General features: G+C 50.5%; 3 protein-coding genes across 3 annotated transcripts; 2 read left to right on the top strand and 1 right to left on the bottom strand.

Moving 5' to 3' along the window:
• The first annotated feature begins 4270 nt into the window (after positions 1–4270).
• On the top strand, positions 4271–7448 carry BO85DRAFT_421171 (putative C6 finger domain protein). The gene is made up of 5 exons (XM_025657921.1): positions 4271–4944; positions 5025–5137; positions 5205–5449; positions 5507–5699; positions 5755–7448. The coding sequence occupies exons 1-5, from the start codon at positions 4537–4539 to the stop codon at positions 7205–7207; spliced, it is 2412 nt and encodes an 803-aa protein (XP_025515393.1). The 5' UTR covers positions 4271–4536; the 3' UTR covers positions 7208–7448.
• Positions 7449–8546: 1098 nt separating this feature from the next.
• On the top strand, positions 8547–10354 carry BO85DRAFT_421174 (MFS multidrug transporter; the record flags this gene model as incomplete). The annotated part of the gene is made up of 2 exons (XM_025657922.1): positions 8547–8813; positions 8880–10354. The coding sequence occupies exons 1-2, from the start codon at positions 8678–8680 to the stop codon at positions 10352–10354; spliced, it is 1611 nt and encodes a 536-aa protein (XP_025515394.1). The 5' UTR covers positions 8547–8677.
• Positions 10355–11024: 670 nt separating this feature from the next.
• On the bottom strand, positions 11025–12485 carry BO85DRAFT_397545 (uncharacterized protein; the record flags this gene model as incomplete). Its single annotated transcript, XM_025657026.1, has 2 exons — positions 11025–11783; positions 11832–12485. 2 exons carry the CDS (start codon positions 12483–12485, stop codon positions 11313–11315), a joined length of 1125 nt encoding a protein of 374 aa, XP_025515395.1. The 3' UTR covers positions 11025–11312.
• Positions 12486–13189: the final 704 nt, after the last annotated feature.

Consider the following 13189-nt stretch of genomic DNA (forward strand, 5'->3'; position numbering starts at 1 on the left):
TCTCCGACGACGCAACCGCTTTTTTGAGGGGGGGGACATTTCTTCCGAAACTTGGCTTCGTTCTCTTATCCTGATCTATCTTTCCATCCCACCCCCCTGTTCTAATCCAAGTGATGATTCTAATCGTAGCGAAGTCGGTTAGCCGCGCTTCACGCCAGGATAGACTAGATAGCCCGCTCAGAATTAGACCGCCTGGAAATGGTTAGACTGTTGGCAGGAACTTGTCCTTAGGTCTTAGGTTAGGGTTCAGACTTCCAAGCGTCGAGGAGCCTTAGTCTACAAACTTGTGGTCTAAAGGCTTCGTGGAGAACGGACCAAACTCTGTTGAGGGGCCGAATGGATCCTGTTACGAAAACTCTGGGGCACGACAACCGGGCCGGTCACTAGTGACAATATTACCTTGGTTGGCCTAAGATTTTCCGACACCGATCCCTCATCCAGTGGGCAGCAGGACAGGGACATGGACAGAAGAATCCAGTATCAAAGTGATGCTGCACAGCTGGGAACTATGTGTTGATAGTTATTTCGGGAAACTCTTGTTAGCGTCAGCCGCCATGATACAATCCGCAACGTGTCCCGAACCAATGACTGTTGGGGCAAATGCCTGCTGCCTTGGGAAGGTACAATAAAGTAGTAAGTAAGTGGTGGTCAGTAATAATAGTACATAGTAGTTCTTCCAGTGGTAAATCAGCTTTCAACGCCTTAGGCCACCCGTCAGTCATTCCAGTCTTCCTTGCCATAAGACACGAATTCACAGCCATAAGTTCTAGAAAACCAAATTCCAGTCTTCTATGCAGTCCACTCTTTTTTCGCTCCAGCCACTCATGCGGTTCTGACCGGACAAAAGGGCTTGCGAATGGGCAGGCACTGGAATCCGACCATGGTTGACCCCGTGGACTGAACCACGTCCCGGGCTGGAAAGTCTGTGCCCATCGAGCGGTTCGACCTTTCATGCATGTGCCCTGGATCCTGTCCCCTGTCCTAATGCCGAACATTCTGTGCTCCGTACTCCGGGGCAATTGTGCACACACAGGAGAATTATTGACAGATTGCTTATAAAAGGAGTATAATGTCGGTGACTCCGACCGGCTGCAGTGTTACTGACTTGAATGGGAGGAGGTAACCTCCCATTTGAGGCCAGAAAGTGTTCGAAAAAGGAAGTCAAAAGTAGGTACGCAGCAGCACAGATTGAGATGCAGGTTCAGGTTCAACTGTTTTGTGCTGTAACCAGGGTGTATTGGCGACGTACGGTATCGTATCGGTGTGAAAATTCCTGACAACTTCCCCATATGATCACCGTGGAATTGCCGACCATTGAGGTTGTGACATTGCTTTCCTTCATTACTTCGCCTATCAAACAAGAAGCCTATCAGAGAGTCAGGAAAAAGATACCAATTCCGCTAGGGACCATGTTTTACATCACCGATCAGTTGTCCACTTAGGGACTCAGATCCCAGCGTCAAAATCACGGGTTGTTGGGGTCTGCGGGATGGCGTCACTGCTTCTTGTTCGGGGCAATTGCAGCGGTTTTGATGGTCGGTCATGCGGCGGGGCCTGATCTACACAGCGCTGGGTGGATGTTCTCTTCCGCCAATTATACCCTCCATTCTGACTATAGTCGGGTCCGTTCGGGGCCTTCCTGAGTGAGCTCGCTCTGGTAATCCCACGGTATGGCCTTTATTCTTCTTCGTCAGCTCGCCAATGGACGGGAAACGCTCCCTCGGCTGCAACAAGTAAGATGGAAGTTACCAGGTACATAAGTCCCCTAGATACTCTATGTGAACTACAACTCCACATTGCTGCAGCAGAGAGCTGAAGCTATTATTTCAGATAGGGAGGCATTCTAGCCAACAAAGCGTATTACTTGAAACACCAACACCCCGGCAACCATGCCGATGATAGGGTAGCCAACGGTTTAGTGTAGGAAGTTGAACATGGGTTGTCTGAACACACCGGGGCCAGTTACCAAGTAAGTTAAGTAAACCTGGGTCACAAACGTATTGCCAATCGTACACGCTAGATAGACGGGATCCATTCCATTACCTGACCGTCTGCGCCTCCACTTACTACTCGGCGTAGTCCGTTGTTAACAGTTAGTTGGTTAGTTACTAAGGACTTATTAGGATGACCCAGCCGGAGCCTAACTAACTAGCATCATCTTTAGTTAGTTCCGCTTGACTAGTTAGCAACACGGCTAGGCTGACTTGCCTTGTCTGGGTGGATCATCATCCCGGGACTGGAACCTCCATTGATTATTCCCCAGATAGTTCCACTCAAATCCTTAGCCCGGTGGTGGCTATAACGGAATCACCGTTCTAGTCTACATAATGATAACAAACCCACCCCAATAATTCTTGTCTGTGAGGAAAAAGGTTGAGGGAAGAGGAAAAGAAGAAAGAAAAAGCAACCTACGTATCAACCGCATAAGCGGAACCATTGAATTTGTTGTTCTACGTACGGATCGCGCCCGTCGTTTCCCCGTCGGCGAATTTACGCCTTGCGATTTTCTTTCCCCCCCCCAAAATGCAGGGCTTAATGTTAGATAGGCTGAGCTGCTTGCTTCCTGGTAGTCTAAGTACAAAGTAGACTAGACTAGCTCAGACACGACGCGGTGGGACCTGTTTCAGCCTACTGCGCACCGGTCAGCCCCAGCCAACGGACCGTGCCCGCGTTGTGGAGGAAAGTGATTGAAGGTATGGTATTTGTCTCTGGTGCTCACTCTTGGGCTGTGGTGGGAGCAAGACCGTGGGAGCCGCTATGGTTCTTACTATCAAATTGTTCCGTTTTGCGATTATCTAGGTCAGTTATCGGCGGCTGGGATGTTGAAAGTTGTTCTTTGGTACCAACTATGCACCCCGTATTGATGAGCTCAGATTCGCTTACGAGTACTTTGGTGACTCGAGCCGCTTCCTCCAGAAAATCGGTGATGCAGGGGACATTCGTTGACGATCTTTAACAACGGGGCTTTACTTAGTGTAGTACTTAGGTTTTGTGAACGGTAATAGATGCAAAGACCGACTAAGCCTATGCATTGTACCGTATCTTAGTCCATTGGCAAAGGCTAATCACCTGCCAATCCTACGAATTTTCCTAGAATGAGGCCGAAGCATAGATACTTCGTCTGGTGTCATGCATCCTGTAGGAGTCACAGAGTGATAATCATGCCATCGAGAACAAGGAACAGTTGCGGCCGTTCTTGCAAGGCACCAGATCGTCGTAAGGGATAATCAGATGCAAGCTGCACTCAATCCACATCCGGTGAGGGTCCGCAATCGATTGATAGATGAAGTAATGCTACCACTGTCATGCGATAAACAATCTGACGACAAAACCCAGGAGATCTGAGGTATCCAACCGAGACTCTCGTCGGGGGTGCATGTTACTTTCCCAACACCGACACAAAGTACTGGCCGACGTGGCAGAGCTATAATCTTTCCGTCGGTAGGAACTGGGTCTCTCGAATGAAGGGTTCAAAGTGCCCTCAAACGGCCAGGTCATCCGAAGACCTGTATTACCAGAAGCGATTATACCCAGGACGTCACATATGCAGAGGTCCGCGAACCTACCATTGTGATAGGCGAAGGAGATCCAGAGGATGAATGTCACGCCAAAGCCTAGACATGAGGCTCTTGTTCAGATGTTCAAACAGACTGCACAACCGATTGTTCTCTTCAAGCTCGGACCAAGAATGAACAATTGCATGCTGACTGCTAAAAGACCGAGTCGGAGATTAAGTGTGCAGCATCGACAGAGTTGGCTGCAAGTGAGCTCTCCTTGAGCGATAGGCGTCGTACAGCATCCTCCCGTGAGAGCTCACCACATGAATCCGGAGTTTGGATATTTTAAGCGGGAATTCTGATGCTCAAATAGCGAAAAGGTCCAAACTTAGAATCAATAGGAGTGCCCATAAGGAAATACGTGGTGATTGTAAACATTAGCTGGCAGCTGAACCTGAAGGGCAAACGGCTGGTGAAGTTTGCGGGTTAACCACACAAGTCCCAGGCAATCGCCTCATATACCGGATCAACATGGCGAGGTTGAGATAGTAGGAAAGGGATCCTGGCAGACAAATTTCAAGCAGATTTCATCAAGACAAACCCCTCCAGCTCGATGAAACTATTGATCAGACAAACTTCTGGTCGCCAGTGAAAGAAGCGATGGTCGAGTTCTGGGCCGGTGGGAAATAGTATTAATCCGTCGCTGGACGCAGAAACAAAAAGCCGGCCCTCCGCGTCGGCGCGATCATCCCAATATGAAACTATATCCTCGTCCCCGAATTCTCATCAGATTCGGTGCGATGGTATGCCTGCAATTCGATCGCGAGATCATGTTTGCTGTGTCCTGCTCGTCGCCGACGGCCTTCGGCGCTAACCCTTTCGAATTTCTCCCCGCCCAGGCAATTTTAGCCTGTAAAACCTTGCCTCCTGCTGTTCGCGCGTCTTCCGTCCTTCAACTCTCTCCCTCCTCCACCATCCGGAGCATCGCTCCACCATCCACCTTCGCTTGTCCCTGGCGCTTTTATCCCATTCAGCCACAATGAACTCTCGAGACCACGCCGATATGCCTCCGGCTCCTTCCTACCCGTCCCCCAACGCGGCGCAGATGAGCCAAGGCGCCATGCAGTACTACAACCGCCAGTTGACCGCCGACGAACTTCTGTCAGCTGAGCTTTCGCGCGAGACCTCTGGACCTGGCCTCGCCGATGGCTCAAGCAATGGCGTTCACCATGGTCAGTCGATGGTTCTAGGATCCTCCAATCCTGGTGGCGCTGATATGGGCCGTCCTTCCTCCCCCGATCAGCATCAACAACAGCATATGCTGCAATTCACCCCGAGCCAGCAAGTCGGAGTCGACCCCAACCACGACCTGAGCTATGGAGACCAGAGCGCGAGACGGAAGAGATCCAAGATTTCCCGGGCGTGCGATGAGTGCAGGCGCAAAAAGGTACACTCGACACGCTTTTCCCATTTTCCTCATCTACACGCGACGCGGGTCCGAGTGAGCTAACATGTTACTTTTACTAGGTCCGTTGCGATGCAAGCTCGGAATCCGGTGTCGAAACATGTTCAAATTGTCGCCGGCTTGGAGTGGTATGCCAGTTCAGTCGTGTTCCCATGAAACGTGGCCCTAGCAAAGGGTAAGGATTGCGATGCGCGTGTGGGTTCTGGCGTTGAAGGATAAAGCTTGGCTAACGTCGATGATAGTTACATCAAAGAGCTTGCCGAACGATTGCATACCCTCGAAAGCCAGATGCAACCTACTATGGTTCATCCCGACATGCCATACCAGACTATGAACGAAGTGTCTTCTCCAAGGGCGTACCAAGACTTTTCGCCACCAATCGACGCTGGCCCTATTGGTCGCAAGAGAACATACTCCGTGTTTGAAGGGCTTCCAAGCTCATCTTTCGCGCAGGCGCCGTTCAATCCTCGCTCTCAGAATGCTTTTGGTTCGTGACCACCTGCCCGTCGCTATTGTAAGTTTGGGAGACTGACCCTAATACTAGAGGCTGGAGAAAGCGCAACGGATCCTTGCAATCCCTCGGTCGTGAATCACACCGCACCCAAATCCGGAAATCTCTTCTGGTCAACTGGCAATGAGACCGACTTGCCGGCTGGGCTTGACATACCTGAAGTGCCTAAGCAAGCCTTGGATGAGGATATGACACCCTTGGATGTGGATGAAGGCGCTCTCAACGCGTAAGTTCTATAGTAGAGATGGCTACTTGTAGGCAAGCTCTCTAACCTCAAACAGGTACTACCAGAAGATTCACCCAGTCCTTCCCATTTTGCCACACTCAAAGGAGCGACTTCTTGAGCTTCTACACCAATGCAGCCGAGAGGTGCAGGAGATATTCCTGTACAGCTTGCTCACGGTGACACGTACCAACATGGATCGCATGACAAATGCGTTTGAGAGGGTAACATCGTTCGACAATGCACAGGATCTTCTCTTGTACTATACACGACAGCCTGCCATGCTCCGCCCAGCAGCTATCAACTTGGTCTGGCTCCAGACTTTACTCCTCATGATTGTTGACTGTGACTCGAGGGGCCCAGACAACTTCGTGATGAAGGATGGAGTGCCCAAGCACACTCTCATTCAATCTGCGACAAAGCTCGGCTCGGATATGGCGAAAGCCTTCGGACAGCTGAGAACCAAGCGATCGTCTGATCCAGACGTTGACTCTGACGCAAACCTTGTAAGGCGCAGCTGGGTCTCTCTGGCCCTTCTGTCTCGCTGGTATGCAATTAGCGTTGCTGATTATAGTGTTTTGGGAACGTTCGAAATCGGTGGCCGCGAGGACGAGAGAGTCCTCGGCTCAGCCACCGCAGGGATTGCATCGTACTCTACGATCCTTATCGACATGGTCACTCTCGTCGCTCAAGAGCACAACGTATGCCAGACCAACACAGGGCTCGGCCGTCTGGTCGGAGCGAACATGGTCGCAGGTCTCGAGCGTCTGGCCGAGGTAGCAGACTTCCGCAAACCGCACGAGAATCCCGAGGATGGCACATCTTATGGCTTCTTTGAAAGTCTACAAAACCAGCTGTACTGGACCAGTCGCCTCCTGATCAAGCGGCATATATTCGTTCACAGTCCCTACGAAATTATTTACGCCGCAGAAGAGGTTATGAACGAGTTGCACAAGGCCAGTATGCAGTCCCGACTGGCGACACCATTCGACCTGCATAGTCTTGCGCTGGCGTCCATGACTCTTCTCGAGGCTACTGTGCTTCCCGAATACTCGAACCAATGCTGGGAGGCGCTTAAAAAGCTCGAAGAAATTCTCGATTACCGCTCCAAACGCTCCGCCGAGTCCGGTGAATACGGCGACATCTTTGGCACCCCCGGTTGGGACTCGAAGATCCGCGTCTTCCTGGAATGGAGACGAACCAAAGCTCAGGAGACCCAGCTCCATGACCCCAGCCTCGGAAAAAGCGGCTCTGCAGCTCCGCCTGTGATGGGCCCGAACGAACAGCGCTCCCTCCAACACCTCGCTGACCTGGCTGTCGGTGCGGAAGGCCAAGTAGCCGCCAACGCCTCCTCTCCGCCCCCCGCCATCTCTGAACACAACCTGAATGCCACATCACCAAACATGGCATCGGCCGCGCAACCGCATGGTCACGTGGTCGTGGATTTCACACTCCTCACCAAGGAAGGTTACCTTAACGTCTTCTCTGGGTTGATCTATCGTCGCCGGTAAACTAGGTTGTATACTGGAATCGGTTGCATGGGGTGTATTTCAGTGATGACTGTCTTTTGGAAAAAATGAGTTGATTCAATTTGGCTTGGATTTTCTCTTCTCTTCTTAACTCTCTCCCCAAAAAGAAAATTATTTGACAATACCTCACCATATTAATGATTGCCTTTATGTGACTAGCGCAACTATTCTCTTCTTTTCGTGGCCCCTGTATAGCTAAATGGATATTATCTTTGCTTTCCCCATGTAATATTTGAAGCGTAACCCATCGAGTAGTTTATTAGCTTTACTTATCCGTCCCGGTAATATCCTCATCTACATACGTACTTAATTTTCTAGCCAGGTCGACAGCTTCCCCTTTCCGTTTTAGTGCTCACCACCAGCCGCTTTTGCTCACTGAGTGGACCTGAGCACGCTCTGAGCAACCTGAGGCGATCACTGAGCACGGGGTGAGCGGAAGACTGAATGCCCTGAGTAACCTCAATAAACTGTACCCAACTAGCAGTCTCCCCCCTTGCCCATTTCTCCACTCCGACTTCTCTTTTGCCCGCCACACTCCCAAAAAATCCCAGCACTGCCATCATAAAATGACGAATCAGGGAAGCTATTTTTCCTTCTGATGCCCACGACCTTTTCCCAAGGAGGAAATGCTGTATTATCGCGCTACACCAACATGGCCAACATCTTTCTGGGCTTTCTCCGTCGAAAGACAGCACAAGCCCGGATCTTCATGAGAGCGTCCCTGACGAACATCGCCGCTTCGTCTCCAATGGATGTCGGGACATATCCGCGAAAAGGTTCGAGCTCAGTGGGAGCACGGGTGGTAGCCCTGCACCAAAGGCGGTCATTTAAGGAAGATCGACAACATGCTGCTGGCAGCGCACACTCAGAAGTTATATGGAAGTCTGCCTGGGGGCCGGGCATACTGGCTGTCTACCTACGCCAAGACTCTTGGGTTCCGCGAGGATGATTATGTCGATTCAGAGATGACATTACACATTGGACTTGTATAAATCGAAATATGATTTGTGGAAGCTTTAAGGTTGACAAGCAATCTACATATGATTCTATGAGTTTAACGAGAGGCTGGTGGCCAAGTTGCAGATCCTCCATATACAGCCCGATTTCCTAGTTGGGCCTCCTACCTATTTGGTATAATTGCCTCCTTAGGACTAGTGGGATTTCTAAACTGCACAACTAACTACCTACCGACATACCTACACATATGTAGGTATGTAATCAGTTAGTCTCAGTTAATCTCAACTAATTATACAATGAGAAAATGGAATACCGCAAGACACGCTCATATTTATTTCTGAACTATTCATGCTTCAGACTACTACTTCCCACACCACCTTGCCCTGATTAATACCACAACGACCAAATATATCACTGCTATACGGAGCTGGACATCTTTGGGGGACCTCCTTCTCGCGCCAGGAGAGCTTGACGCGCGCCACCATCTCTGCTGTGATGCCATCCCCGGATTGTTCGCAGCAACAGATTGCACCAAAAGCAGATGGCTCTAGAGCCGATCTTGGAAACGTACCGATCACACTAGACGAGCTCGAAATCGATTCGCACCCCGCATCACGCCCTCATACTGAAGGTTAGTATGCATATGCCCTTGAACTCAATAACTGAGACCAATCCACTCACTCATAATGACACACAGGCCCAAGCTCTGCTCAAGAGAGCGTGATTGTCACGTGGAACGGAGAGGATGACCCCAATGATCCATACAACTGGCCCCTTTCTAAGAAATGGCAAGCCACGGGCATTGGCTTGCTTGCGAGCTTTGTCTGCTCGATGAATGGGACCATCCTAACGGTGGCTCACACGGCCATTGGGGACGAATTTCACATCTCCGATGCGACGTTCCCCAATACTTACTGGCTAACAACATCTTGGGGTATCGGGGCCGCGCTGTGCCCGCTTCTTCTGTTTCCTGTGATGGAGGACTTTGGCGTTCGACCTGTCCTTCTCACCACCTATTTTTGCTTTATTTCTTTTTTAATTCCTGTAGGGCTGGCACCAAACTTTGCTACCCTGATTGTGGTTCGATTCTTCAGCGGAGGATGTGTTCCGCTGATAAGCGACGCCGTTGCCGGTATTTCATCGAATGTCTTTCACGGCGATCGAGCCCGGAGTGTCCCAATTTGTCTGTACGTGACCATCTATCTGGGAGCAACAAGTCTGGGCCCGGTGGTTGGCTCTGCCATCCTGCAATTCTTGTCATGGCGCTGGATTGGGTACATCGAACTGATCTGGACCGCTGCCCTATTTCCGGTTCTGATCTTCGGTCTGCCAGAGAGCCGCGGGCCGGCGATCTTGCGCGCTGAGGCCAAACGACTGCGCCGCGAGGGGGCGAACGCATACGCGACTGAGAAGATTGATCGGGGAGCATTGCCTCAGCTTATCCTACAGAGCGTTCAACGCCCTCTGTACATGCTATGTACTGAAGGGGTCGTGTTCGTTGCGACGGTGTGGGCTGCCTTCAGCTTGGGAACAATCTATCTTTTTACGCAATCGGTCGAGCAAGTATACAAGGAGCTATATAATTGGGATTCTATCCAGTGTGGGTATGTCCAAGTTGCGATTGTGATCGGGGAACTTCTGGGCGGTGGATTTTGCATCTTAACCGATCCCTGGTACTATGCATCCGCGACCCGCAATACCGAGGCACCGGGCACGCCGATCCCGGAGGCTCGACTTCATGCATCGATCATTGGTGGACTCTTTGGTGTCACGGGCGGCATGTTCGTGTATGGGTGGACATCGTACACTTCCATACACTGGATGGCACCCACCGTCGGCCTGGCGATGGTAGGATTTGGGACGACGGCGGTCATCGTTGGCAACGCTAACTATCTCATCGACGCGTACAGCAAGTATGCTGCGAGCGCCCTCGGGGCAGTGGGTTTCGTCGAGAACATCTCTATTGCCTTTGTCCCTTTGGCCGCAGCAGCCTTGTACACAAATATTGGGTTTCAGTGGGCCAGCTCGCTGCTTGCATTTGTGTCTTTGGCCCTGGTGGCAACTCCTTTTGTGGTCCTCCAATGGGGAAAAGAGATCAGATCTTATAGCCCTTTCATGCAGGAGGCCACTGTAGAGCGGAGAAGCGTCAATGCCGCGGCCGCAGGTGTATAGACAATCAGGGCCTACAGGTGCTGTGCTCTGCGCAGCGCCCCCTCTTAGGTGTATGATCATTTTGATTGCGTGAATTCTCCAACAATTCCTATGATATAGACAGTTTTCGGACCAAACTGGCTACTGTTGGTCGGAACTGGTCAATGAATATATATATACATAGTATTTTTAATCAAGGGGAGCTAGCTTGTCAACTATTATATTTGTACAGCTAAATAAATTAGAGCGGCTATACCTGACCATTATACCTTAACCGTAGCCTGACTGTTAACCGGTGGTCAATCCAAGATTCAAGATTGCTTAAGATTTCTTTCAGCTGCATAACTAAGATCAGGCTAAAACTAGTAGGCTATTTGGGTAATTATTAACCATTCTTAATTTCAGGTTAAAGTTAATAAGTATAGAGTCATCTAGTAAATCTAAGCAAGCAAACCACTTCTAGAAGAGATAGAGACTAAAAATGTACTATATCATATATAAAATACTGCTACATATAGCAAGACTTCCAGTTGATTTATACTATTATATATAGAATACCAATATACAGAGAGTGGTTATACAGAGAATAGGCTGAATAGCAGATAGCTATAATACATAGAAAGTAAAGTAGGTTAAGACTTATGACCCGGATGATAGGTAAATAGAAAAAAAAAGAAATAATTATATAAATAGGAAAGTGCTAAGAAGTCGAATAAGATTATGTTTCTGAAGGTGGTAGAAGGAAATGACCAACTAGTATATAATCGGATTAACATTTTATGATTTACATTGCATGGAATAATTCATACGGTCATATCTCCTGGGACAATTTGTTCCATAATCACAGTCTTACTGTAACTTTTCAACACTTCCGGATGTGAAAGAACCTGATTCAAGTATACACAATAGATATGCTCGATTGTCCATGTCAGGTATGCTGGCTAAACAGCGTATGTAGGCTATGTATAGTAAGTTAATCTCACTCCATCTTTCCCGGCTCCAACCTTGAGATTGGCCCATCGGAATTGAACATATCAATCCGGTCTCGATAATGACGGGCCAGTTGTTCATCGACCAGTGGTGCGGGATAGACGTCGCCGCCCAGTACGTGCTCACCGGTAGGTAGGCCCTTGAGCATCGCAGCAAGGGCACTTTCATCGGCGAGGCCGTCAATTATGGTACCAATGCGGGCCAATGCGCTCTTCGGATGTGCGGCAGCGTACGCCAATGCTCTTAGCTGCCATTCGTGGAAGGATAGGAGCGTACCCGCGTCATCACCACCCATGAGCTGGAAGAAATGGTTGCAGCTCACCGCATGCTTGTTGACAAAATCGAAGTCGTGTCCAATCCGGGACCGGTCGTGGACCATGATGGCAACAACGGTTTTGCTCAGGTAATCGACGGGTTGCACAACCGAAAGATCGGCGTCCACGGAGGGGAAACTTCCCATCTGGATGCTCCCAGCAATCAAGTTGTGTAAAAAATCGCCCCGGTCGACTCGGAAGTGACCGGTCGCGGCCGAGGCAGCGACAAAGGGCACACGGTACACAGAGGCCCTGGCTCCGCGCCATCGTGCCGCGGCCACCATGCGCTCTGCAATGTATTTGGAGGTGGAGTAACCGTATTCTCGATCGTGCTCGGGAACATCATAGCCCACATGCATGGGCAAGGTCGCGAGAGTACTTATAACATGGACTGCCTTTCCACGGCCACGCGAGGCTAGGCGCAAGACCTCATGCGTGCTGATGACGTTAGGGCCGATATAATCATTCAGGGGCCGCAACCAGTCGACTAGGGCGCCTGAATGGCAAATAGCATCGACACGGTTGGCCAGGTCATCAAAAGCCACGTTGGTCAAACCAAACAAAGGCTTTGCTGCATCGCCAACAACTGGGTTGAGTAGTGGCGCATAGTCGTGCTTCCAGAGGTCGTAGCTGGCGAGCGACTCTACCAACCGCTGCTGGCCGTGTTTGACGCCCTCGGCACGTACCAAACAGTGGGCGGCAATACCCAACTCGAGGAGCTCGCGCAGAATGAAAGCACCGACAAAGCCAGTAGCACCTGTGACGAAGACAGACCTTGGACGTTGAACTTCTTCTATATTATCAAAGGCAATATCAGGATCGAGATGACCTTTCCGGGCCGCTTCCATGGTATACATTGTGCTGTTTACCGACTGCTTCCGAGTATGATCCAATACCGAGCAGCTTTGCTTGCTCTGTGCTTGTGTCTCTGACTGTATCTGAGACAGCAGGAAGTAGCTAAGGGATCTCAGGTTTGGATACTGCCATGTGATGCTCCCAGCCGACAGAGTTTTGAGGCTAGTCAGCGCGGACAACCGGTTGCGCAACAGAACGGCCGTTAATGAATCAAAACCGATATCCTGTAAGGGTATATCGACATCCACCTGGCCAGCTGACGTGAATCCTAGTGCTTTGGCTACTGTTTCTCGAACCATGGCCAGCACAATGGCTTCGTGCTGCCCCGCAGGCGCTTTGCTCAACTCCGTGCGCAGGTTCCCAGCTCGCCCGCTGTTTCTCGGCTCGTTACAGCTTCCGTTCCTTTCCTGTTCACTTAACAGCTTGCTATAGAACGATGGTATGTCGCCCCTCTCTGCATGCTCATTCTTCAGGTAAATCCGGAGTCGTTCTGGGTCAAGGGCCGCGGCCACGGTGAGCGCCCGGCCACCGCGAATGGCCTGCTCCAATAACTTCAGGCCCTCTTCGGGTTTCAACGGATCGAGACCGAATTTGGCAAGGTGAGTCAATGTCGTCCTACCCGTTAGCCCAGCCGCCATGCCCTCTCCCTCCCAGACTCCGTATGCCACTGAGGTGGCCGGCAGGTTCTGGGCGCGAC

Source organism: Aspergillus piperis, assembly GCF_003184755.1.
Source record: "Aspergillus piperis CBS 112811 unplaced genomic scaffold BO85scaffold_9, whole genome shotgun sequence".
Classification (NCBI taxonomy): domain Eukaryota; kingdom Fungi; phylum Ascomycota; class Eurotiomycetes; order Eurotiales; family Aspergillaceae; genus Aspergillus; species Aspergillus piperis.

Bases quoted from the DNA above. Each gene is read 5' to 3' on its own strand.
- BO85DRAFT_421171 (XM_025657921.1), top strand. From the start codon at position 4,537: ATGAACTCTCGAGACCACGCCGATATGCCTCCGGCTCCTTCCTACCCG. The intron at 4,945-5,024 runs GTACACTCGACA...TACTTTTACTAG, and splicing joins ATGAGTGCAGGCGCAAAAAG to GTCCGTTGCGATGCAAGCTC. The intron at 5,138-5,204 runs GTAAGGATTGCG...CGTCGATGATAG, and splicing joins AAACGTGGCCCTAGCAAAGG to TTACATCAAAGAGCTTGCCG.